General features: G+C 36.8%; 1 protein-coding gene and 1 long non-coding RNA gene across 10 annotated transcripts in view; one reads left to right on the top strand and one right to left on the bottom strand.

Annotated features, from left to right (window-relative positions):
• Positions 1 to 152, bottom strand: part of LOC140689257 (uncharacterized) — a 67,951-nt gene extending 67,799 nt beyond the window's left edge. For both annotated transcript variants that reach the window (XR_012064132.1, XR_012064133.1), the window contains exon 1: positions 36 to 152. This is a non-coding gene — a long non-coding RNA (uncharacterized lncRNA). The remainder of the gene's footprint in view (positions 1 to 35) is intronic.
• Positions 32 to 27,780, top strand: AZIN1 (antizyme inhibitor 1). 8 transcript variants are annotated; one of them, XM_072949372.1, is made up of 13 exons: positions 32 to 418; positions 4,579 to 4,716; positions 11,260 to 11,405; positions 16,521 to 16,718; positions 18,208 to 18,381; positions 19,183 to 19,355; positions 20,830 to 20,964; positions 22,360 to 22,441; positions 22,875 to 22,949; positions 23,543 to 23,705; positions 24,566 to 24,678; positions 25,002 to 25,216; positions 25,445 to 27,780. In XM_072949372.1, exons 4-13 carry the CDS (start codon positions 16,617 to 16,619, stop codon positions 25,554 to 25,556), a joined length of 1,344 nt encoding a protein of 447 aa, XP_072805473.1. In that variant the 5' UTR covers positions 32 to 418; positions 4,579 to 4,716; positions 11,260 to 11,405; positions 16,521 to 16,616; the 3' UTR covers positions 25,557 to 27,780.

The following is a 27,780-nucleotide window of genomic DNA, read 5'->3' as shown; positions in this document are numbered from 1 at the left end:
GCCGGTTGTGACGTCCCCAGACCCCGCCCCCTTACTATAAATACTGGCGTCTCCGGTGCCGCCTTCCCACACTCTCTGGCTCTTTGCTAGGCTGCAGTGCTTCCTTTTTTTCGCCTTGTCTGCCTCTTCTCATCCTTTCTCGCTCCTCTGCTCTGCGGTGTGACGAGGCCGAATCCTCTCCCCACCTAGCCCTCGCCTTTCTTCTTGTACCCGCGCCGTTGTTCTATTTCTCTCCTTCGGCTGCCGCCGCCACTGCTGCACAGCTGGTGTCGGTGCCGCGTTTTTCCCCCTACGTCTCTCCGCAGCCTATGGCCCAGGCCGCCTTGGGTATTTCTGCTCAAGGTAACCACATCCCTCTTTAAAAATTCCGCCGAAAAAGAGAAGACGCTTTACCCGACTCTTTGGGCCGTTATCTCACGTGAGTACCGATCTGACGGGCGCGGGCGGGCCGGGGCGCGGGACTGGCCTCAGGGAGCCGCCGGGGACCTCGGGTTGGGCCCCGCCGCCCGGCCGGCGTCCCCGCAGCGACCCGGGGCCGGCCGCGTCGAACATGGCGGACAGCGGCGTGTGTGGCGGCTGCCGGTGCCTCGGCGGCCGCGCGGCGGGCTGGGGCGGCGGGCGCGCCTCGAGCCCTCGGGGCCGGACCGAGCCCGAGCTGCCGCGGTTGGGGCGAGGGGGCGTGTGCGTATGGGGGCGCGCGCGGGGGTCTCGGCGTCGCCTCCGGGCGGCGTGCGGCCCCCACCCCGCTCCCGTGGTGCATTGCTGTTTCCGGGGAGGGGGCCAGGCCGCAGCCCTGAGGGGCCTCGGTCCCGCAGCCGGGCCCTGAGCGGCGCCTCGCTTTAGCCTCCGGGAGCCCGGTGGGCGGCTCGACCGGCTGCAGCCGCCGCGGCCTTAGGTTATGAATGGAGCGGGGCGGGCCCGTCGCCGGCCTCCTGTGACAGCTACGGGAGGAGGACGGGTTCTCGAGGGTGCGGGGAGTGCGGCCCCCCTCTGCTGGAGGAAAGTTGACGCCGCAAGGGGCCCGGCGGCGGGGAAGCCCCGGTGTCAGGTAGCGAGCGAGAGGCCTTTGGCCCCTTCTGGAAGCCTCGGGGCTGCTGCTCCGCCCCCTGCGGTGCTCCTGATTGGGCCGAGTCGCCTTCACTCACCGCAGCCACCTCCTGGAGCCCGAGGATTAGTCACCATGGCTTCGTTTTCCCGTCGGTGCCGCGATTCTTGGGCAGAGAGGGAGAGCGGTAGACTTGGGTGGCTTATCAGGTTCTGTTTTGGCAGCTAATAGTTAATGATGGTGTCATGTTTTATCCAATATATTATCCTGAACGTATGTTTCTTAGGCCAAGATGCTGGCTTGGAAACCTGAAACGGTTGGGGACACAGTTTCCAGCCCCATGATGTTTCAGCAGATTGAACTGGATTTTGTGGCCGCATATTGGATACATTAAGATGTTTTGTCTCCATCGTGTTTCCATCGTTGAGCCCCCAGGTTGAATGGGAACTTGAGGTCTCTTAGAAAGGGAGAGAGAATGAACTGATGTGTGATCAGGAAAGGTGGTTGTGGCCGAGCCTGGCAGAAATACAGCTAATGGCTGTGGGGCGAGGCCTTAACAGTCCTTTGATTTCTTTTGCAAATGTAGAAGCATGCAGATGCTGGTTATGAAGACAAAGCCTGAGGAGTTTACATTTAGTAGAAAACATAGGCTTCTAATAATTATAGGTGATGTGTTAGGTGCAGCAATAAAGTGCCCTCTCTCTTGGCACTCAGGTTTAACTTTGGATTTTCAGATAGGAGGTGAAAGAATTGTTCTCTCCCCTAGAGTCTAATTTACATTTCGCTTTATTTGCCATCTATCTATCTAATCCATCTTCTGTACATGTCAAAGTAAGTTGGAGACACCAGAACACGTCATTCCCTTCAACCTGAGTATGCACACATTATTAAATAGAAAACTGTTCTTTTTAAAAATTTTGGGTAAAAGTCTCATAACAAAATGTACAAATCTTAAGTAATCGTTTGATGAGTTTTGACAGAAATACAGCTGTGTAATCCAAACCTCTGTTAAGGTATATAACGTTGCCATCAAACTCAGAAGGTTCTCTTTTGCCCCTTCAAACTCCATGCCTCGCTACCCACAGGCAACCACGGGTCTGATTTTTTTTTTAATTAACCACTGATTAGTTATTTTATAGAACCCTATTCTAGAACTTAACGTATAAGTGAAATTGTACTGTATGCATTCTTTTATGTAAAAGGGTTCTTAATTCAGCATATTTTTGATAGTCATCCATGGTGTATTCATCAGTAGGTTGTTCCTTTTAACTAGTAGCCCATTATATAAATATCTTGCTTGATTTTTTTTTTTAGACAACTTGATTTCGGAATAATTTTAGATTTACCAAGAAGTTGCAAAGTGTAGAATTACTTCATACTTCTCACTCAGTTTACCTCGTTATAAGAGGTGGTACACTTTTCAAAACTAAGAAACTGACTTTGATACGTTATTATTATCACCTAAACTCCAGACTTTTTTGAGATTTCGCAAGTTTTTAATGTCCTCTTTCTGTCCTGGGGCCAGTCCAAGGTACCACATTGTTGTGCCACATAGTTGGCATGTCTTCCTAAGTTATTTCTGATCTGTGACAGTTTCTCAGTTTGGTTTTCATGTCTGACAGTCTAGAGAAGTGCTGGCCAGTAAAATGTCCCCCAGTTTGTATTTGTCTGATACTTCTCTTATGATTAGACTGTGGTTTTGGGTTTCTGGAAAGAATACCCAGAGCACCTTGAAAAGTAATTGGTAAAGGCAGTGTGAATTTTCAGAGAAATACTGATAATTTGGGGATACTATCACAATGATTGGAGGTCTTTTTATGACTTACCGGCCAACTGCTGACTCAGTTCTAGCTCTCCTGTGCTAGTTACCTCAAGAGACTCTAGCGAGAGACATTATCTTCAAACAAGGAATTTAATTACAATGTTGTACACAATCCAACTTACATACACACCATTCTAAATGAGAATTTATCTTTTCCTGTACCTCCTTTTTCATTTAACATCATCTCTTGGTTGATCTTAATTGTACAAATGAACATTCTATTTACCCTGTATATAAATGGCCTTTTACCCCTTTTATTTTTATTAAAAATGTGCCTTTCAAGGTTTAGGGCCCTCAGTTTCCTACTAGTATCTTTTTTGCTAGGTAGAAATGTTTTAGAAGTCCTGCTGAAGAACTTTCTTGAATGTCTGAGAATTAATGTCCTTAACATTTCACAGTACTGCTCTTGCGTTGCACTGAATAGCAAAATAGCTATGTGTATATAGTGTGTGTGTGGAGGGGGAATGAAAATGTCTCACCCAGGATAATTTCCTATTCCTTAGGACAGTTGAGTATAAATTCTGCATGTCTCCAGCATGAGTCAGCTTTCAATTAATTTTTTAAATTACATTGTTATGGGAAGAACTGGAACCTTTGTTTTGGAGCACTTATGTGGAATCTAACAACATAGTCCCTGTTGTGTGTTGGTTTGGGTCCTCATCATCTAAAAGTGTCATGTTAGCATGTGAGCAGATACCTCTAGTAGACTGAAAGAACATTTTATCTGCCGTAAGAGTGCCTCCATCCTAATTGACATAAGATATGCTGACAGTATACCTAAGAGTGCTTCTGAAATCTTAGATTCTTATAATTAAGTTACATCATTTTCCTGGTTTCCTTCTTTCCACCTCTTTTCTAACAACTACTATCAGGTTGTATAACTTTAAAATAGTAATCACTGAATTAAAAATAGAAGTATAGATGTAGTGGTTTAGATCAGAGGTGGTAGTCTATCCAGTCAAACCATAATAACTTAAAAAAAAATTCTAAAACTTAGCATTTTGTAGTGCGCTAAGCACGTTCACTCACATTCATGTTCCTGCTGGTAGTAAGGTGACTTGACTTAGATCTAGATAGGTTAGGTATGAGCAGGAGGTAAGTCTTAAGAGGTTACTTACCTAATATGTAAGGCAGATCTCAGAAGTTACTTCACTTGTATATATAGAGTATTAGCTAAGTCACAAGATGTTTATTTTTTTGATACGTAGTAGGATTTTACACCTAAGTAAAGAACTTGGAATTTGGAGAGTAGAAGCAGTAGTATGGATAGTTTCAGACTACTTGATCATGCTAGAACATTATACATAGAAAGTCTTGAATACACACCAGGTTAGAGAGGGTACTTGGACATTATGAAATTTTAAACCACTTAGATTTTTTTTTTTTTTGACGACAAATGAAAGCAAAAATGAAGTTAGGAGAAGGCAGGAAACTGAGTAGGTAGATAGAGCAACTTGGTAAGATGACTATGACGTCAAATTCCGTGAATTTTGTACTCGGCAGCTTAGAAATGCTTACTACATAAAAGAATACTTGGTACTGTGGTAAACCCTTTGGAAACATTATTTTGTGTAATACTACCTTAATGAAACACTCTCAAAACCGAAACAACTTCTGGTAGTTAGCCTTTAAGTCAATTCAACCTTCTTGAAGCCCAACCTAATGTTTTAAAACATAGGAATTAACATAGTACATTTATTTTCTTCTTTAGGGCGAACTTTCTGACCAAGTATACAACTATCCAGAGGGCCTAGGAGAAGTGCTGTATAGAGAACAGTTCGACTTCAACGCCGAGCCACCTTGGGAGCCTAGCTGATGATAGGGGGGTTCCATCTCCTAACTTGTCCATGTAAGTATTTTTCACATTTGTGCAGGGGTTGGGGAGAGTCTTGAAAAATAGAAATAGAGTTTCTGTTGCTCTGTCTTTTTAAAAACCTGACATTGTATTTACCACTTCCAAGTACAGTGACCCTTAAAGCTCTTTTAAAAGTTTTGAAATAGCGGCATGACGGATACATTGATTCAATTGTATGCATTGTTTACTAGTGACTGGATCACTATGTATTATAATAAATACATACTGCAGGCTAAGTTTCAGGAAATTTATTAGTCCACTTTTTAATATAAGTTGGAGAGTTTTGTTGTTTTTTAAAATATGGGGAGTTGTAGAATGTGGCCATTTAACTCGGCGGATTCAAGTATTTGTTCTTAAAAATCAGAAAAGGAAAAATCAAAAGATTTTGCTCTCCATTTCACTCACTGAAGCTCTACCCCAGAGCCTGGGATATGAGAGGTGAATCTTAGTTCTTGTTTTTCTGGTTACAAGCATCTTGACAGATACAATGTGATTTCTGGAGTTCATATTCTTTTTCACAAAATGAGTTTGTATAATACTAATCTGGTGGAAAAACTGGTTGTTTTTAAGGGACTTGCTAAGAGGTGATATGTGCTTGACTCCTAACTTGCTGCCTTCCCAAGAGATTTTTCAGGGATAGTTTTTGGCTATACTTCTGTATGGATTTGACTTTGAATTAAATCTCTGTGCAAAATGCAGTTTCACAGTAAACTGTTGTTTGAATTTGTGCTGCTAGATTTGTGTGGTTCATTTTAAATTTTTATTTGTAGATTTCTTGCTACTAAAATTTGGGTTTTGGTATTGAAGTTTAAATGTTTTTAAGTGGGCCAGAGATTTGGAGGGAGTAACAAAATTTCAGGAAAGAGAGCTAACTGGAGAGTACGTTAAAGCAAACCTTTTCAACACAACCTCAAATTACAATTATTAGACTTTGTTTTCATAAGTCTAAAGAAAAAGGGGGGGGACCAGTTTAAATAATAAGATAGATTTCTTGAAAGTTCTACTGACTTAGGAAGGTTTTCCCATATTGGCTTTCTCCTAGTTATAGGATATTTGAGCAAACTGCTTTTTTTTTTTTTTAATATCACAACTGTAAAATGAAGTTGAACTAAAACAGTCCTTTTAGCCCTAAACTGGTAGAGTGATTTCTCTTTTATTGAGTGTTTTAACTTTCCTTTGTTAATGCAGTGTGGTCTTTGGAACAGTAGCATTGACATCCCTTAGAATAGAAATGCAGACTCTCCACCACACCGAAACCTGAATCAGAAATCTGTATTTTAACTAGGTAACTTGGATGCATATTAAAGAGATGTACAGTTGCCATCAGTTCAGTGCCAAGCCAATTATCTCTTAATTTTTGTTAGTTGTCTGTTAGTTGTCTATTCTATTTCCATCATATCTGAGGTTTCCTCCCAAGTTGGCTTGAAGACTTAAAACTTTTCTGAGTGGAGTGTAGTTGACTTCATAGTCAGGAGTAGATTCTAAGATGGAAATTTAAGAACAATCTTCATGTTTTTAAGCAGGACTGTATTAAAAGATAAAGCTTCTTTTATTTCAAGTCTCTTAAATGGAAACAATTTTGCATTATATTTAATATTTCTAGATGTGTTTCTTAGCTGATACATTAATGATTCTAGTAACTCAGGGAAAAGTAGTCTTTATTTAGAATAAATTGTATTGTAGAACTCAAAGTCTATAGTATCTCTCCCTTTTTTGTGTATGAAGGTGTGTTGAGGATGGACACAGAAAATGCTAACAATTTTAATTCTGCAGGTTCTGGCAGCCAAAGTGACACTTATTATGCCAAGGTACAATGTATATTATGTTAGGGGATATTTTAGTTCTTCATGCTTTGCTGTAAAGTTAAGCGACAATCCCTTATTCATACAATTCTGAAATCTGAAAGTTATTTTTAAAAAATTTTTATAGCTTCGTTGGTATGACCTAACCTGATTTGGGAACAAAAAGTTGACCTGAATCTAAGCTGATTTGAGGCTATTTTTATTTAGACTTATCCCATTTAGTGCTAATATTCCTAAATCTTGCTGCAGAAATATTATGATGGGTGTTAACTAATAGCCCCCTGGAGAGTGTTACATAATATAAAGTATATATACTAACTTACAATTTTAAAATCAGAAATTTTGAATTCAGAAAGATACCTGGCCCCAAATGTTTCCTGACTAGAATTAGTAAAGATGGCAAGAGAAATTCTACATTCCAAAAATGTCCTTATATATTGGTAGCAGTTTGGGATACTGGACATTGAAATCCTGAGATTTTCTCTGGAGCAACAATAGTATTTGGAAAACTAGAAGTCGTTCAGTGAACTTAACACACTGGCCTTCGTGGAAAATGCTTGGTACATAGCATTGCAAAATGTCTAGTTACATGAGCTGTATAGTTACATGAGATAGCTCTATTTGAATCATGTTATACTCCAGTACTTCAATAGAATTTCTCTGCAGGTGGTGTAAGCTCTAGGATTTGGCTTCAGAGGTAGGTTTCTAAATCAGATAACCATTTAAATTTTGAGATAGTTCATTACATTAAGTGTTTGGGAACTTTGTAACTTGCTTACATAGTAAAATTTTTTTCTTTTGAATATGTGTGTGGTGTAATGTGTGAGCACTATAAAAATACCTCAACATGCTTAAACCAATAAGATCTCAGATTAATGAAGGGCTCTTATTGTGGTAACGTTTTTGAATGCTTTTGAAAAAATTTACTAGGCTCCATGTCTCAGTATTTTTTCCAGTGGACTTGGTTTTCAAGTTATTTTAGCTAGAGCTCTGATTATAATTAATAGATCAGCCTAATGAAAAAAATTTAAATACTGTTTCAGAATAAATTCTCTTCTAACCAACTACTTCTGTTAGCAGATCTGCTCTGATGAAGTCAGAGTGAGTTGATTAGCACATCCCTTTTAACGTTTTGTATCTAAGAATGGAAAAGGCAATTAATGATTTTTTAAAATGGACTTGAAAATTTTTAAATACTCAGATTCTCTCTCTTGATTGTTAATATTTACATATCCATTAATAGGGCCTGCCTTACCTAGATTGGGATTATTTTAGCTAGGGAAATAGAGTATCCTTTATGAATTTACTACATAGTGCTATTTCTTTCATGTTTCATTGTTAATTGTAGAAAAGGCAGGTTTTGGGCTCATTATGGAGACAAGTTTGGTAACTTAGATTCTGGGATGCAAGCAAATTCAACAGAACCTTTATTAATGGTGGTATTGTTTGACCACAAAGATGACAAAGATGAATAAAACTATCATTGAAATACACAGATTTAGGGACCAGTTGTTAAGGTATGTGTATCCCCTTGGCATGCATAGAGTTGCTTGTGTAAAATTGCAAAACAGGTTTCTATATAAGCCCAATGAGAATAATAGCATGTTAATGTATAAAACAGGGTTTAGGGGACCTGGTATTCTTTCTTTAGGCAAATTTAGACTTTTCTGGGAGGGCCAAATAGAATGGATAGCAGTGTAGACCATTTTTTAAAGGGGATAAAATGGTTTTTGCATTAATTATGGAAGATGGTCGAGCTGGAATACACAGAAGTCCCTGCCAATCTGTGTATTCCATTATACTTCCTTTGCCAGAGTTGAGTTTGGGGTTCTTCCTCTCTGCCCTCAAAAAAAGCATTTTGAGACACTTAATTCTGATTAGGAGTAAATAAAAGTATTTTGTAAACTGTATCTTATAAACTATAAAATCTAGGAAAATGGTAGGCTGCTGTTTTAGGCTGTCCATTGTACAGACAAGCTTAGGAGGCCGTTGGAAGTGAAATGCTCTCACATTCTGGTAAGGCCTAGAAAACGCTGATACTTTTGTCCTTCACCTCCATTCCAGGGACATCCATGCACACTTAATCAAGCAATTTGTCCCAAGCTAACTGAAACAGATTTGCCCATCCTTTTTTCTAATCCAGTGAATAATGTGTAGAACATTATGACTTGAATAGGAAATATTGGTACAGCATACTGAGTTGCAAGGATTAGTCTGGTGAAACCCTATCTAGCCACCATGCAGTCTTAAATGCCTGTAACTGAGTGACTTGCAGCAGGAGCCAAGATGATAAACTGTTGGAGTGCTCTACTCTAATTGCCTTTCCTTCATTATCTTAGGTAAGCACACATTTTATCTCTAGGATTTACTTGGTGTGGAGTTTTGTTATCTTTTGTTCCTTTGTTTTCTAGTTTTATAAACTTGTGAATTGATCTTTGTTCCCTTGAGCAAAGTTATTTGGAGGTAGTGGGGAGCACAATGTTTTTTGGTTTTGGTTTTTGAAATCTGTAATGTGTGGGGATGTGATCCTTAGACGTTCAGTTGCTTGAGACATTTTGAGTGCTTGGGAACTATGTGTGGCTAATGGCTAGTATTTTGGACAATGACAACATTTCAATCATCATGGAAAATTCTGTTGGACAGCATCACCCTATGGTAATTGTCATCACCCTAGGATAATTATTATTGTGAATGTGATTAGTATTAGCCATATCAATCTTTTTTTACTGCAAAGATTTTCTGATGCCCAGTTTATAAAGAGCTTCTAAATAGTATCTTTTTAGCTCATCAACTAGGTTCAGCATGATTAGCATGTTATTATTTGGCATGACCAAAAGTAGGGTGGGCTGTCTAGTATGTTCAACATAGGCACTATAAATAACAAGATAAATAATACTCAATTGAGAGAGATTTGCTATCCTAAATTCATGAAGAGCACCTACGGGTCAATAAGAAAAAGCAAAAAACATGATAGGAAAATGAACAAAAAGCTTGAAAACCATTTTTCACTAACAGTGTAGCAGTTTCACTCCCAGGTATGTGGCCCTAGACTCCGACACTTAGACTAGTGCTACCCAAACTGCTAGTCAGCAAGATAGACTCCTGTGCCTGAATGTCAGGTAACATGCTGCTTGATTTTAACTTGTGGATCAGCTAGTTTGCAGATGACAGTGTGAGTAGTACTGCCTTTTGGTACATAAATAATAACAAGAAATGACAGTGTTTTGTAAAATGGCAAAAAAAGGAACCCATAGGTCCTATTTGGGCAAATAAATGTGGTGCATCTACAAAGAATACCATGCAGCAATGAAAATCAATGGACTCCAGTCTTATCTATCTGCATGAAGGAATTGAAACTGTAAGGCTGAGCAAAAGAAGTCATGGTAAGAAAACAATGATTCCAGTCATAGATCAAAACCAGTAAAGCCAATATTTTAGGGGCACATAGAGGAATAAAAAGATTAAATAACAAGAGAATGATGATTAGAAAAATCTGAACATGCTTCTTCTAGGTACCACTGCTACCTGGTGAAGATGGGTAGAGGCTTCTAAGGTATTCAGCCTTCCTTAACCTGGTGTTTTATTGCAGTAATTGTAATACACACTTGCTTTATATAATAGAAATAAGTTTTCTTCTTGGGGAGGTGGCAATGAGATTTGCCTGAAGGTAATCAAAATAGTAGCTAAGTGCATTTGTTTTAAGGGTTATTTCTTGTGCTGCACTGGGAAAAGTAAAAAGCTTGTAAGGTTACTACTTTCTAATTATCAAAGAGATTTATTTATTTACTTCTGAACAGGTACATACTTCCTCGAAAAAAAATTATTTAGTCTTTACTTCAAATAGTCAAGACACTTTTTTTTAAGGGAGCCTGATCTTGTCCCTTTCACCCGCATACATATTGCTATGAAAATTCTGTATTCCCATTTTCTCATTAAAATGTATTTTAGAATTGTGAATTATTTCATTGGGCAGCCTTTACATAGGCATTTCAAACTTAGCCATGTTGGGCTTGTTTTCTTTGGGATTTCACTGCCCCGTTATATTTCCTATTCATTCTTGTCTATTTTTTTTTTAATTCTTTATTTTTCACCTTTAATATTATTCCTTTAGAGTTAGTTTTTTTTTTTCAACTTTGTCACCTAAAAAAATAAAACTTAAGGGTGTCTATTGCCATTATTGGCTTACCTCTTAACTGTCAATTGACGTAACCCCTGTTCTGATTATCCTAAGTTCTCAATGTAGGTTATTATTATCCATCACTTATTTTTGATCCAGTATGACAAGAGTTTATATGGTCTTATGATCATCACACAATTTCTACCTAGTTCTGGTGTGTACCTTCCTGAAACTACTTTCCTGGAGGCCTGCTCCAGATCTCATGTTTGCAGTACCAAAGTCATCCTTCTGTTCTTCTGGCCAATTATTTCTAAAATATTCTGTGTGGTAAGTAACATTTTTCTGTCAGATGTGGAATGTAGAGGTGACTCTAATAGCATTGTGTCTGTTTTTAAAGCTGTGAGTTGAGTTCTAAGTCATCAAATGCCAATGTAAAAAATAAAAGTGAAAATGCCCTTAGGCTTCTTCAGAGTAATAGTAGTGTAAATTTCAAAATATTTTAAGTTCTCATTTTTAATGAGTAAAAATCCTTTTAGAAAACGTGTTGGTTGGGTTTCCTGCTTAGATGTCTCTGAAACAATACTCTCAACCTTTCAGCTCTCCCTGTTCTACTTCCAGGGAGGTCTTCACTTCAGAAATCCAAGACTCATATTCATCCAGCTTGGTGTCAAGTGGGCTGTTGCTGCCAGAATTATCTTGTGATTATTTGAGAGATGTATCAGTTTCTTCTGAAGTACAATCAACCATAGAAGCCTTTGTAGCAGGTGTGTAACAAGGCAAGTGCCCAGCTGCTGTAGCCACTCCTCTTGGAGCTGCCCTCTTGATGACATGAGGGCGCACGGCCTCATGAAAGGCTCTAGGGAGCAGTGTGCAGTTCTTGGGAGCCTTTTCTTTCCTTGGCAGCTCTTCATGGAAAATGTATTATCAAAAACACCAATATGAAGGTGTGAATAAGGAATGTTAAACAATTATTTTCTTCCCAGCTATGATGTCCAAGAGGAAATTACTTTAAAAAATAGTATAGTGATTGCAGTAATTGTATAGGTGTAAAGTAAGCCAAGCTTTCTTTCACCATATATTAAGGTGTTTGGTTGTGAAAATAGCTTAAAGGCTCTTGTGGGGAGTAAGAGGACACATCCTTGGTAAAAATAAACTTCGGAGCTTTTGTTAAAAATAGGCTTGCTTTTAACTTCTAATGCATTGTGAAGAAACTCTAAGATTAAATAGGATTTTCTTAAGTTTAATGTAAGTCAGTGTTAAGCAGCAGTAGACAATAGTATATAGTGGTCCATAATGTGTTGGAGTCAGTATATCAGTCCTGTTTCTGATTTATAAGCCAGAAAAGAAAAAATGGTGCAGTGTCTTAGGAATTACACCCAGGATTGGAGCATGGGGGAAAGTTTATCATCACCTGGGTTTGAGTCTGCATTCTTAATAGAGAGGTTCCTGGAAATTCCCTGTGGTGTGGATTGACTTGGTAGATCTGGCATACAGTATAGACTCTCCTTACCCCCGACAACACTTGCACACTTATTTTCATTCTGACTCCCTAGAACATGCAGTGTGTCATAGATTTTTGGCTTAACATTATCACCAGGTGACTTCAAATGCCTTTTAAACATTTTAGTCAAATTATTTCTTCACTTCAGTGTGTTATAAAGCAGAAATGTAGAACATAAACCTTTTTTGCAACAGTGGAGCTTTAAAGTATTTTTGCTTACATGTTAAGAAAATTGCAAGCAAAGCCTTCTAAGGGTATGGTTATGAATTGCTTTTTAGGACTCTGAGATATTGGGGGTGGGGAAGACTCAATCAAGATCAGCTTACGCTTAGCCACCTGCTTAAACCTTTTCAGTTGTTCAGAATATTGGGCTTTCAAGTGACATTTCACTTGAACAAAGGGTTTATTGGCTCAAAACTCTCTTTCCTGAAGATTTTTTGTTTTGGATTCTTTTGAGGAATTAGTTTTTTCTAGGCATAACTTTTAATTTTTAACTGACAGTTGAGCTTTTTTGCATTTGCATGTGGCTCATTTGTGTATCAAGGTTTGGGGCTACTTTTAAGGATGGACCATCTTTTTCAACACACTTCCAGGGAGTTCTTTGCTGTTAACCACTCCAACTGTAAAGAATTCCCCATTCTTACAATCATCCTTTGTCCTCCTGTTTCTCAGCACCTACTATGGGCTAGGAATTATGGGAATCTCAAAGCCTTCCCAGTGAGCATTGAAAAAGATGGACCAAGATAGAGCTCACTTATCTCCACATTTATATAGACTTTATTAGTATCGGCTTTAGTCAACTATTGCAGTGCTCAGTATAGTTAAAGTAAAAAATACCACGTTTACATCTGTTTTAGTGGTTTCAGGTGTGTTAGTCCTATAATCCTTTTTGTCTGATATTACCAATATAATACATTTTATTTTTCTATCACGGTCCTTTTGTGCGTCAGCTACAAATTGGTAAACTAACCCTACCGTTACCTCAGAAGTGAGACCTCCAATTCAGTGTCAGTAACGTAGCCACTCTGCATGCATTATAGCTCTCCTTTAGAGCAGGGCATACTTTTGCATGTTTTTATTCATGTTGGTAGTACAGTTATTTGTCAGCTGTTTTAGTTTGGTCCTCAATGTTTAAAATTATTTAACTTCTAGAGAAGTCTAAAAATTTATAGTGATGGAAAGCAGATAAACTGTTACCTGAGGTGGACTTGAGGGTTACTGCGAAAGGGACTGGAAGAAATTTATGGTAGTGGTGGTTACACTGGTGTGTACATTAGTCAAAGTAGGTGCACACTACTTACTGCATGTAAACTGTTGATAAGATAGATGAAAAAGGAAAAAATAATTTCAAGTTTAGGGTTTACCTGAGAGTTTAGACAAAAGATTCAGAAGGAACAAGGTTGAAATGTAAAAAATAGTCATAAGAAAAATTGAAAGGCTATGAGTAGGCACAGTAGGACGTTTTGGTACCATGTATGTTTATTTAAAGAAATTTTTTGTTAATTGGTACCATATGTGAATAAACTTTCTAGAGTTTATTAACAACTATGGGAATTTATGTGTAAGAGAAATGGTTAATTGATTATGGGAGTTTCATCAAAGCTCTGCCAAAAAGACTGACAGTGGTATTGCATTTCCAAAAGAGGACCTGTGTTTTCTAGGGGACTGCTGGGAGACCAGTCTTTCCTTCCAACATATAGACATACCTCATTTTATTACATTTGGCAGATATTACAAAATTACTTTTTTTTTTAATAACAAATTGAAAGTTTGTGGCAACCTTGTGGTGAGCAAGTCTATCGGTGCCATTTTTCCAACAGCATTAATTTTTAGTAAAGATACACATATATTTTTTGCACACTTAGTAGACTACAGTGTTGTTTAAAACATAACTTTCATCTAAGCTTGGAAACCAAAAAATTTGTGTGACTCAGTTTATAGCAATATTCATTTTATTGCAGTGGTCTGGAACTGAACCTGCAGTATCTCCAAGGTATGCCTATAATTTGGTCATCAGCATCTCTCGAGATAGCCTAATTAGTTGTTCTGTGCTGTAGTGTCTTCATCCATAAAATGAAATAATACCAACTTTGTGGTTTTAAAGGTTTACAGAATATTATATAAAGTATTTGGTACACTGCTATTAAAAATAAAAATTTGCTTTTAGATTTAGGCTGGTTTAGCAGGCAGTGGGAGTTGAACTTGTATATTAATTTGCAAATTGTTGGAAGGAAAGAATATCCTTATCCCTTTGTACTATTCTAGAAAAAGCTCTGAAGAATGTGGGCATTCAGTGGTTAAGATTGGACTGAAATGGCCCTGATGTTTTTGTAACTATTTAGGATCCTGATAGTAGAGAAAAACTAGCCTTTCTGTAGACCCTGTAGTTGTAGGAAATTGAGCTTCATCTTGTTCTGGCTTTAAAAGCTAGACTTTGGGGCGGGAGTGGGTGGTGTCTATAGGTCAGTGGTGGAGTGCACGCTTCGCATCCACGAGGTCCTGGGTTCAGTCCCTAGTACCTCCATTAAAAAAACAAAACTAGAATTTGCATTTAGTAGCAGTTGTCTGTGACAGTTTATAATTGATAACCCAAGGTTCCCTAGTAAATACTGCTATATATAAAGTAGAATATACTCTCATGAGCTGAAGTATGAGGCTAAAGATCTTAAGTATTTTTCATCATTAATAGAATAAGTGATCTTTTTGAATGACTGTCTTTTATCTTTCCTGTTTGCTTTAGTGCATAGTTGAATATCCCCCTAAAATTGATGTTCTAGCTGGTCTTAACATTGCTTAAAATAAATATATATCCTCAAGCTTAAAATGTCTACTTTCTGGGCACAGATTTTTTTTTTTTTTTTTTTTTGGTGGTGGTGGGGTAAGTAGGTTTTATTATTTATTTTTAGAGGAGGTACTGGGGATTGAACCCAGGACCTTCTGCATGCTAAGCATGCGCTCTACCACTTGAGCTATACCCTCCAGTCTGGACACAGATTTAAATCATTTCTGGTATAACAACCTTTAGAGAATGTCCAGGCTATGATTTGACTTTACTTGCCGTAAATATCGGTTTCATGCAGATGTGCCTAAGTTAACTCCTTTGATAAAGTAAAAGTATCTTCACGTTTTACACTGTCTACCATTGCAAGAAAGAGATTTGCCCAGCTAAACTGAATGTAGTTCACTTCTTAGAAATAAAGCTGTTAGTGTTTTTAAAATATTGTTTGTGTTTCATGAAATCTGACTAATGCTATAGCTTACTGATGAGTTTGTTTTCGTGCAACCAAAAAGCTGACACTTTTGAGAAGGTTGAAAAGGAGTGTATTTTTAGGACAAGGGATGTTACCCAAGGTGAACTTCCAGCATAGAGCATAGGGAGGGGAAAGGAGAGGAGGAAATCAAGGACACAGGAAAAGCTGTGCAGGTTTTAAAAGAGGTTGCTGAAAGCGAGTCTATGTCCATTGTTAATGTGGCAACCACAAATCAGTACCAGGCAATGAGTGGCATCCTGTCTGGGGGACTTGTTTTGTTTATGGACTTTGTTTATGTTAAAAGAAATCTTTGCCTAAAAGTAACCTAAGAACCAGTGAATTCAGCAAAGAAGAGATGTGAAATATGTGTTGCTCCAGAGAACAGTGGGTAATCTGGAGAAAGGGGGAAGGTTTGTTTGGGGGAAGGATTGGATTTGGTCTGATGCCTTTTTAAAAATCAGAGTTCTTAGTACATAAATGGTTTAGGATGTATAGGTCTCGTAAGAGACTTAGATTATTAACTAGTTCCATTTTAATTTAGCTTGTGGTGGGATCTAGGCAGTCTGTCAAAGCTACTGGTTGTCCCTTCAAGTTGGCCTCCACTTTCACCCATTTCTACTACTTATATTTCATATGTACTAGAATTTTACTTAGAAGGCGGTTGTCTGCATTTACCTGGTAGCACGCTGTTATGTGGCTGGCAGTGTATTGAAGTTCAGACTATTTTGATTTCTTAGCTGAGGATAGTTATTTCACTATCTTTCTTTACTTAAAATGAGTAAAATTTTGTGTTAGGAAAGAACTACAAAACGAGATGAATAAAACAGACTGGGCCTGCAAATATGTAAATAAGGTAACCATGTTGACTTGTATTAAATTGTGCATATGTGATGGCTACCTTCTCAAGAAATTGTCATATTGCACTTGTTTTTAAATGTATGAGTACACATTTGCTTTACAGTGGGCACTAGAGGAAAGGATATCAATGATCCAGTGTTTCTGAACGTGTTAAATGATCACAGATTGCTCACTAAATTAGGTACTTCTTATTAGCACACATGACAACTCCTACATTAAGTTTGACTAATGAAATAATACTGACTTTGAAATAACTTCTGTTTTGACAGTTTGTTGCATATTCTAAGGACCCAGACATAAGGCTTGGTGGCCCGTCTCTTGTTTTTCCTGGTTTATGACTTTCGGCTTTGTGGAATACGGCTGAGATGAAAGGATTTATTGACGATGCAAACTACTCCGTTGACCTCTTGGATGAAGGAACCAACCTTGGAAATGTTATTGATAACTATGTTTATGAACATACCCTGGTAAGTGTGCCGTCTCACGTTTTTCAAAGTACGGTGTTCACAAATTTCCGAATTCTAAAGCATCAATGCTCTGTTTCCAAGATCTTAATTGAGTAAAAGTACTTTGTTCAGATGTTGACTTTTCTAGATTGTCTTAACTTGACAACTCCCTGTACCCCTTACATAGTGATGAAGTTTTCTTTCTACCTTTTTTTTTTAATGCTTCCTGACAGTTCTTTCTCTGTGTGCACCTGACTCTCTCAATTTATATTTCAGATAATCTTGGTTGTGAATGTTGGCTGAGAATTTATTCTGAATGCTTACTCTCCACTCTCCTCCAAGTGTCAACTGATCGTTGAAGAATTGTTTTCATGTTACTGGTTTCAGTAATAGGATACCCAAAAAACTTCTCTCCTTCTTTTGACCTTTATAGATATGCTTAAATTTCCTCACATACCAGCAAAATCCTGTTATTTTTCTCTTGTACTGTCAAAATTCCTTTTTAGGAAATGAGAGAGAGTGACACTGTCATATTGTTCAGTCTATTCTACAGCCAAGCCATTCTAGTTTTCTCATGTCACTAGGAACCTCCTAGTGGAAGTACGGTGACCTGTCTCTTAGTCACTTAACAACACTCTTCTTGGGTCACAATGTTAGGGATGGCAGCTTGCCTTTTAAGGACAGGGTAACTTCAGTACAGTTGTCCTTTATATGCTACACATAACCTGTAATTTCCAACATGTCTGTTTCCCGGTCAGTATGTTTCAATAATGTACATTTTCAAGTGATGTGGATAAAAAAGTAGAAAACAGTAATATCTTCTTGGCTTTTCAAACAATATTTGGATATTATATATTCTAAATAAGATTATTTTGTCTGCCATCTAACATTGGGTAATTTATGTTCTGGCTGACATGCAGTCATCTCTCTATCCTTAGAGTAGCCTCAACTTTGAAATCATTTACTGATCTCTCCCAGATCCCTAATTAAAATCAAGTTTTCTTTCTTTTGAGGGAAGAATATGCTTACTAAGGTTTATCTGACATTTAGCATACTTCCATATTTTAAAATTTTGCCATCTCTGTGCACAGAGGCTTACCAAATGCATCTCTTTAAAAATGGGTTTCTTTTGTTCCCTTGTTTTACTGTCTTTAGGTGCAATTCATAATGGAGATAGTTCTTTTTGTTTGTTTTTGCATTCCTGGTTCTAATTGTAGGTCTATTTTAAACAGTGGAGGAAAGCATGGAGGGAAATAGGTCTTTCTCTCCCCTCTACTCAAAAAGTGAAATTGAGGCAATTCTGAAATAGAAGGTCATATTGTAAGAGAATGTTTAGATTCTCCTTTGTTCGCTTGCTCTATCTTAATTGGTCTTAAAAAGCCTTAAATGTGGTAGTATGTAAATGTTTATCTTGGCTCATTTGTGGAGGAAACCCAGGGAGTTCTTCCCTACTCATTATGATGCTCTTTTCAATAGCTCTTAATGTTTCTTTTTTTCAAAACCATAATAGACAGGGAAAAATGCATTTTTTGTGGGAGATCTTGGAAAGATTGTGAAGAAACACAGTCAGTGGCAGAACATAGTGGCTCAGATAAAGCCATTCTACACAGTAAAGTGCAACTCCACTCCAGCTGTACTTGAGATTTTGGCCGCTCTTGGAACTGGATTTGCATGTTCCAGTAAAGTAAGTCATTTTCATTTTGTTAAAGTGCAGCATTTCAAAATTGACTAACTTATGGTGACCCCAAACAGTAGGAGAACAATTGCAAGGAAATTTGACTTTTGAATGAGTTTTTAAACTCTTGTTGAAATTTGCAGTCTAATGGAAATCTACAAACTTTTAAGTGTACTCATGAAAGGAAAGTTTCAGTGAAATGAGACTTCATAATCTTTCTTTATCTTTAATCAACAACTTTTATTTCTCATTCTTAGCCTAGAGCTTGCTAAAGTTACTTCCGATTACAGCAAGGTAATATCCTAAAATACGGAATTTTCTGACAGTAATTACAGGCATATCTCTGATGCTGCAGGTTGGGTTCCAGACCACTGCAATTAAGCTAGTCACGTGAATTTTTTGGTTTCCCAATTCATATAAAATTTATGTTTACACTACACTGTAGTCTGTTAAGTGTGCAGTAACTTCTTCATATCTTTAAAAAAAAATACAACATGCATAAATAATGCTGTTGAAAAATGATGCCGATTGGCTTACTCAACACAGGGTTGCCACAAATCTTCAGGTTGTAAAAACGCAGTGTCTGCAGGTTGCAATAAAATGAGGGGTGCCCGTATACCTTTTTAAAGGTTTTAAACAGAGTATAGTGTGGTAATCATTACCAGAATCTGAACTATGACATTATGTAATCCTAATTTAACCTTATATAATTTGAATTTAACAACAACAAAAAAAAGATACATAAGGCAGTAATGGAAAAGTAATAGAAATTTTGCCTTTTAGATGACATTGTTTAAAATCTATTTTTAGACGGAAATGGCTTTAGTGCAAGAATTGGGTGTGTCTCCAGAAAACATCATTTACATAAGTCCTTGCAAGCAAGTATCTCAGATAAAGTATGCAGCAAAAGTTGGAGTGACTATCATGACATGTGACAATGAAGTTGAACTGAAGAAAATCGCACGTAATCACCCAAATGCCAAGTAAGTATAAAACTCTTAAGTACATGGGAGTTTATTACTTAGGGTTTGGGTTGACTTTAGCCTATAGGGAGGGGGGCATTTATGCAGAGCAGTGGTATATGTTGTAATTATTTTAACTTATTTGAAGTTCCAGTATGGAAAGTGCTAGCATTTTATAGGCTGCCTGCTTCTGATCCTTCATGTGGAGTTCAGATGAGATAAGGGCATTTGGGGATATGAATTTATAATCTTTAATAATTCAAGGAAGAAAATTTGGTAGGATAGTCAGATTACGGTCACAGCTACATTTTTATAATTAATATTAATCATGCTAGTTATTTGTCATATTGGGAGCAGGATGTATTTTGTTGAGCTTTTTTTCCTGGTTAGCTAAGGGTTTAATCTAACCTTGGCCATAGTTTCTTGAATGGTCATCCTTAGTGTCAGGAGTTTTAAGAGGCTAGTCCATAGATTCCAGAGATTTCTTTAAGGCCCATACCTCTCTTCAGACAGGAAGTTTAATGATTTTACTCTTAATCACACATGCGTCCCAAGATTTTTTTTTTTAATGGAGGAACTGGGGATAGAAACGAGGACTTCGTGAATGCTAAGCATGTGCTGTACTACTGAGTTATCTCCCTTTCCCACACCAAGATTTTTTTTAATTAAAAACTTGTGAAAATTTTTAAGGCAAAATTCATGTTGTCATGCACTATCATGAGAACTTCAGACTATACTAAAAGTATATTAATACAAAATTGTTTACTTTTTTAAGTGAGTTTTTGTGTGTGTTACATGTTTCTGAAAATGTGTTATCATGTCCATATTTTGCTAATATCTATAATTTTCTTATTGACTTTAATGATATTCTTAGAAAAATTGTCCTGATAGGATTTAAGATTGCCTAGTCTTGATCATTTTGTCTTGATTGTCATGATTTGGAAGGAAATACCAAATAGATTTGAATCAGTAGTCTAAAAGGCTACTGTTGAGACACATTAACTTAAAACTTCCCAATTTTTTTGTTAGATGTATAAGGCTAATGAGAGGACTGTTCAGAATAAGTGGTAAAAGTTTAGTTAGCTAAAACAGTTCAGGTAATTTGAAACATTTAAAGCCCCAATAGTTTTTTACTGAAAGACAATGATGGCATTGCTATTCAATTTAGTCTTTCTAGGTGGATTTATGGACCGGTGGACTTCATTTGAAAGTAATGTCTTTCATTACAGAGCCCAACCTACTCTTGCTGCTACAACAGAGTCTTAACTTCCTGCATTTTCCACATTCCCATCCTTGTAAGCGTCATTCTTTAGGCCCTAATTGCTAGTTTTTTCTCTATACAGGATTGTTTTTCATTAGGTTCACTTGATTCATCCGTCGCTGGATTTTGGAGCGCTGACAGCATAGTCAACACACTTCCTACAATCTTCAGGCCTCACATGTGCTGATGATGATGTAAACCAACTCTGCCCCAATCATCTTCCCCTTCTCTTAGGGTCTTACTACATATTGCAACAGAAGATAATATTGGAGGTGAAGAGGGTAACATGAAGTTTGGCACTACTCTGAAGAACTGTAGGCATCTTTTGGAATGTGCTAAGGAACTTGGTGTCCAAATTATTGGGGTTAAGTGAGTATTTGTTTTGAACTTCATTTTGTGTGATAATCTTTGTCTTTATGCTTACTGATTTAGGGTTTCATTTGCATAAACGTCAGTAGATTCAATTTTCAGTTTAATATACACATTTTCTTTGTTTAGGAAAATAAATATGCTTTATCATTCGTATTATTTTGTGCCCGCCCCTCCCCCAACCCAGAAAGAGATTAAAATAGTAAATAACAATTCAGTTAGTAATTTAAATCACCTCTTTTTAAATTGAATGCAGGGATTTACTAGCATTCTAATGAACACCAAAATGACATTCAACTTCTAAGTTGTAGATGTTATTTCATTTTTTCTTTTTCGTATCCTGAAACTTTTTCTCTTCTCTCTCTCTCTTTTTTTTTTTTTAACTTTTTGTTGTTTGGTTTTGTTTGGGGATTTTTAGAGGGAGGGAGGGAGGGAGGTAATTAGGTTTATTTACTTTTAATGGAGGTACTGGGGATTGAACCCAGGACCCCATGTGTGTTAAGCATGCACTTTATCACTGAGCTACACCCTCCCTGCTTCTCCTTTTTAATCCCTCAGGGGCACTTTAAAAAATTAGTAGACTTTATTTTACCCTCTCAATTTGTATATGTAAGGAAACTGAGACCCAGGAAGAGTTAATGATTAGATGATAATTTCAGAACTATGGTCTGTCACATTTGGAGCACAAAGCTCCAGATTTTTAAATTGTTCATCAAGATGGTCAAGAATCACTACTTTTTGAACTTCCTACTACCTTAGATGACAACATTGACAATATTTGAGAGTTCTCGTATTTCAACTAAGTTTTAACTTTTTTTTAGTTAACATAAAGGAAGGTTGACTTAAGGTGTATTCTCCTGTGAATTTTAACATATTTGTGTAAACCGCCACCATAATCAGGGTGCAAAGAACCATATTTCAGTTAAACTTATATATTTGAGTTTTTGAAAAGTATCACTACTGATAAGTCATTCTAACTTATCACTAGTGCTCAGCTGACTTGATGTTCACTTGTATTTTATTTCACAATAGATACATTTTATACTTTTTAGATAAAATGTGTATCTAAAGATTTTGTCACCCAATTATTGGTGGTGCTTGTTACTTTACCATATATGCATAAAGCGTATTCCTATCTGATAGCCATGGAGCATGACTGATACCTTATTGTAAAAAAGATTGTTTATAAAATTATATTATCCAAACACTGCCTTTTCTAAAAGACTCATGTTATAACTTGGATGATTATAGGGTGTGCTTCTAATGCTTTAAATATTTGGTAAGGTTAATGTGAATATTTTTTTGTATCAGTATGGTGAATGAGAATTGAAAGAAGTTATAGAAAGTGCTCTAAAACATGCCGTGACTTCAAATTTATTACTCTATTTCTTTCAGATTTCATGTTTCAAGTGCTTGCAAAGAATCTCAAGTATATGTACATGCTCTATCTGATGCTCGGTGTGTGTTTGACATGGCTGTAAGTTTTTCCCTTTATTTTAATATATGTATGTATATGTATAACTGAATCACTTGGTATGCATAAAACTAATATTGTATATAGACTGTGTCAATAAAAATAATGTTAAGTTATTTTGATATTTTAAGTCAGGATGTTATTTTAAGACCAAGATTCAGTGGTTTTCTACCTCTGAAGTACTCATTTGTGACATGCACATTTTTTAAAATGAGTGTGAAGTGATGATAAGTAATTTACTTGCATATGTCTACGGTAGTATAGACAACATAAGACAGTATACATAACACTGAATTAACCTGCTTCTGTTATTAGAAAGCAAAAAATGAAGGTCAGAACAGATATTATTCACCTTCCTGGTTGGGATTTTTTGAAATGTCCCTGTATGCATTATGATTTGGCAGAGCATTTAAAGATTTTCCTCCCCTGTCTCTAGGGAGAATTTGGCTTCACAATGAACATATTAGACATTGGCGGAGGCTTCACAGGAACTGAATTTCAGTTGGAAGAGGTAAATGTTGTTCAGTAGATGGACGTAACTGGAATAATCTCTCACTCTTGGCTACCTACATGGTAGATGCGTGTGTAGTTTTTATAGCAGGAACTAAAGCCTGTGGCATCTTTTTAAAATTTGATTCTAAGAAAATGAATGGACAGTGTAAAGACCTAGCCATCTTTGACAATTTGAACTCTAGCATGATTTTATCACAGAAGTTTATTTCAGTACTTGACGGCACAAATGAATTCATAACTTGGACAGCTTGAACTGTTTTATCCAGATACACATCATTCTTCACTTTTTCAGTTTGGAAACTGATTTGAAATTTTGGTCCTTGGTTGCTAGTGACTGAATATAGAAACATGACTTTAATCACCAGTAGCTCTTTGCCATTGGAGTTAGGAATTTTTTTTTTTTAGGTTAATGCTATTGTGATAGTTAGAAAATAAACTTTGATGACTTGAAAGCTTGCTTCAATGCTAAGCTTCCTGGCCTATAATTCAACTACTTAATTTTCCTAGAAAATTTAATAGCTGTTAGTCTCTTACTATTGTGAATTATCTAATCCAATATTGAAACCTTAATGTGGGGTTTAAAATCCATAGGTTAATCATGTTATCAGCCCTTTGTTGGATGTGTACTTTCCTGAAGGATCTGGCATTAAGATAATTTCTGAACCTGGAAGCTACTATGTGTCTTCTGCATTTACACTTGCAGTTAATATCATTGCAAAGAAAGTTGTTGAAAACGATAAGTTTTCCTCTGGAGGTAAGTTACAAAGTTTATAGTTTTGTTTCTGTTAGTAGATAATTCCAATTAGTTTGAAGATGAATTTATCAGATACTACTCAGGTATAAATTATGCTGTAGGACATTTTATGGATTATAAAGTTGTAGGTGGTCTTCATCCATTATAGGCAACAGCAAGGGAGCTTTTCAAAATGCCCTAGCCAAAGTCCTACTCCTTAAGACTTTCTGAATCCAACTCTTAATGGTGCTGATGTTTGACAGGTGTATTTTAGGTAAACTTCCCCAGGTGATTGATTTTTCCCCTTAAGAACCAGTACAATCTTAAGTGTATAATTTGACAAGTTAATGAAGGCATACACCGACATTCCTATAAAAATATAAATTTCTTATCTTGGAATTTTTCCCATTTTTGTTCCACTGCCAGATAATCACTATTCTGATTATTTTTCTACCATGGATTAGTTTGGGCTGCCCTTGAACTTGTGAATGAGTATACATTTATCCATTCTAAAGTGGCCTCCTCTCCACTGTGCAAGTTGCTCCTCACCTTTACTGATTTTGTGTGTGTGTGTGTGTGTGTGTTTTAAATTTTATCCATTGAGCAGTTGTGTGGTGGTGGTACCTCACTGTAGTTTTAGTTTGCATTTACTTGGTAACTAATGATGTAGAGCATTTTTTTTCATATGTTCAGTGGTTGTCCTTTGTGAAGTGAGTTCTGTATTTTAGGCTATAGTTTTAAAGTATGTCAGTATATTGGTGTTTATGTTTTGAGGAATGTGAAACTGAGTCAGTTGATAACTACTAATTCAAACTATTTGATACGCCTTTTAGATGTTTTACTATAAATCCATCTATACTTTCCCTGTTTTATTTCAGTAGGAAAAACCGGAAGTGATGAACCAGCCTTCATGTATTATATGAATGATGGTGTTTATGGTTCTTTTGCAAGTAAACTATCTGAGGACTTAAATACCATTCCAGAGGTTCACAAGGCAAGTTTTATTACAAATAATATTAAAACTGCTTATTTGGCAGTTTATGAACTGAGCTGTTACTTCTAAGTTGCATCCCAATTTTGGAGTAATACTTTTGGGTGGGGAATGTAGTTCCTTTTTTGAGGATTTGCATTCACTGGCTAAGTCCCTTTAGTTGCTGCCTCCAGTGGAGTTAAGGAGGAGCACCACTGCCCCTGGCTCTAGGGCTTTCTTTCAGTGACACATTGGATCTGAGGTAGTGAAAAATGCTCTTATCAGCCTCAAATTCAGTGCCTACCTGAGTAAAAATTTAATGAACAAGAACTCCTTTTTCCCTACAGAAATACAAGGAAGATGAGCCTCTGTTTACAAGCAGCCTTTGGGGTCCATCCTGTGATGAGCTTGATCAAATTGTGGAAAGCTGTCTTCTTCCTGAGCTGAATGTGGGAGATTGGCTAATCTTTGATAACATGGGAGCAGATTCTTTCCATGAACCATCTGCTTTTAATGATTTTCAGAGGCCAGCTATTTATTACATGATGTCATACAGTGATTGGTAAGATGGGATGTTGTTTTATTTTAAAGCAGTTTGGATATTTTAGGTGACATAAAATGCTTGCTAATTTTAATTCTGTAATGAATGCATAACTTCGTAATAGCAAAATGATCTCTTAAGAGTGATTGGAAGACCAGTTATTTTATAGTCCTATTTCATTATTCATTTGTTACGTGGTTGTGTGGTCTTTGTACTTAAATTCAAACGTGTTAATTTTTCCTTACGTAGGTATGAGATGCAAGATTCTGGAATTACATCAGACACAATGATGAAGAGCTTCTTCTTTGTGCCTTCTTGCATCCAGCTGAGCCAAGAAGATAGCTTTTCCACTGAAGCTTAAGCAGGCATTAATGAATGCTTCTTTAGATCTGAAGTTGCAGGTTAAGCTTGTCTGGTCTACATTCCAGTGTGGAAAAAATTTGAACAATCTTATTCTGTTAATTCTCTTGGAAACAAAAACTATTAGTAATAGCTGTTTGGGACCAGACGAAATCAGCTCTTATCTATAATTCATTGGGCGTAATTGGGAGATTTAGATAATGTATCCAGATTTAAACTTACCAGTTTGCCCTACCCCCTTAAGCATTTAAAATAAAATATGCAACAAAATGGATGACTTAGTGGAGATGGAAGCCCACGAATTGGGTTCCCCATTAAACCGTTTACATACAAGTACACAGTTTTTATACTAAGGATTCGTGTTAAAAAGTCTTGTAAAGTTAACGTCTTTCACCCAGATATATCAAATGTCAGTGGAAGACCAGTGTGACTTCATTAGATATGTTTAGTGTATTTAGAATGTGTAAATTTGTGCTTTGAACTGTAGTTTAATAAATGTAAAATTGCATCATAGTATTTGTTGTATTTGACCTAATGTAACCCTTGTATGATTGCAATAAAATTTTGTGTAGATTTTACTGTTTTTTCAGGCTAAAACTTTGGGAAGGGGGCTAGCTAGCAAAGGTAGTTTTGAAATAGATGTGTATATGGACTGTTTTGAAGGTTATTTTCCTTTATAGCCATTTAAGTTTAGTTTGGCTTAGTACATTTTTCAGTTATTTAATTAGTAATTTAAGTAAATTGTTTGGTAAATCATTGTGAAGTTCAGATTCATTATGGAGAGTTGATGTTCAGTAAGCATGATGTTTAACAATTTTAACACCAAAAAATGTTAATTCTGCATAAACCAATTGTAATAATTAATAGGTGTTTCTGTATAGATAGAATGCATAGAGTACCTTAGTAAATCTCTGAATCAAATCTTTTGGCTGAAATGGAAGATTCTATTAAATACTTTGAATAAGCTTTGGGGGAGGGAAATAAAGTTGCAGAAAACTGCAGCGCACTAAATCTTAAAGAAGGGCTACATCTATATTCAGAAACTGATGCTCTTTTGCACGGAATATTATTTAAATTCAGAGTTGTGAGGGGATTGGGGTGAAGCACACCTATTTTCAATTTCTCAGTTGCAATGATTTCAAACTTAGGGTTTGTTGTTTTAGCTATTCACTTAGTTTCTTATTTCCCATTTTTTCAGCTTAGTGTAATTAGTTTTAATTCTTTTTCATACTAAAATTTTATGGTGATTGGGGGAAGGGAGTTAGTCACTAACCTGACAGTTGTTGCCAGGAATTCACATTGTTCACTGCTAGTATATTAGTAATCCTAGATCTCAGAATCACAATAGTAATAAAATAAACAACAGGGGTCATTTTTCCTAACTTACTCTATGTTCAGATGTGGAATTTCTGTTTCCCAAGAGGAAATGTGACTTCACTTTGGTGCCAATGGACAGAAAATTCTACATGTGCTACATAGGAGAAGTTTGGAATGCACTTAATAGCTGGTTTTTTACACCTTGATTTCAAGGTGGAAAGAAATTGATCATGAATCTCTAATAAATTTCAATCTCTTAAACCAGTAGGTGCTTAATATTTTTGATTTGATTAATTCCCACTTGAATTTTATGGGTTCTATTAATAAAAAAAAATTAGGACCCCAATCTGTTGTCATCTAATTACCCTTGGACTTTCCAAGGTATAATGTGGAGTTTTATGCAAAATTCCAAGCTACCATGCAACTTTTTTTATCCGTAACCAAGGAGGAGGAATTGTTCCCAACCTTCTTTACATGTTGTGCTTTTTGGTCCAGAAACGCCAAATCTTTTAAAAGATGGTACAACTTTGAGTTCTTGGCTTGACTGTACAACTTTGAGCTTCATGGCATGTCAATTTCGCCGTATTTTATAGGAGAGCTATTCTGTGCATAACAGCTCAGAGTTGCAAGTATGACATGTGAATGATAGGGTAACTTTAAAACTGTCTGTATTGTATTTGAAGACTGTTTGCCATAAATTTGAAGTTTGAACTTACGTATTTCAATTTGGTATGCTAAAAAAGTACTGAATTACTGTAACAATCTTTTTTTAAAACAACGTTGTAATCTCAGTTCAGAATTTAACTGAAAATATAAAACCCAAATGATTTCTATATAGTAAATTGAACTGTAAAGGTAACTTGTGTGTGATTCTGAATACACAGATAAAATGTTTTTATTCCTCCTTA

Source organism: Vicugna pacos, chromosome 25 (assembly GCF_048564905.1).
Source record: "Vicugna pacos chromosome 25, VicPac4, whole genome shotgun sequence".
NCBI lineage: Eukaryota > Metazoa > Chordata > Mammalia > Artiodactyla > Camelidae > Vicugna > Vicugna pacos.
The sequence above is the reverse complement of the archived record's forward strand: the minus strand, read 5'-3'. Positions and strand labels throughout refer to the sequence as shown.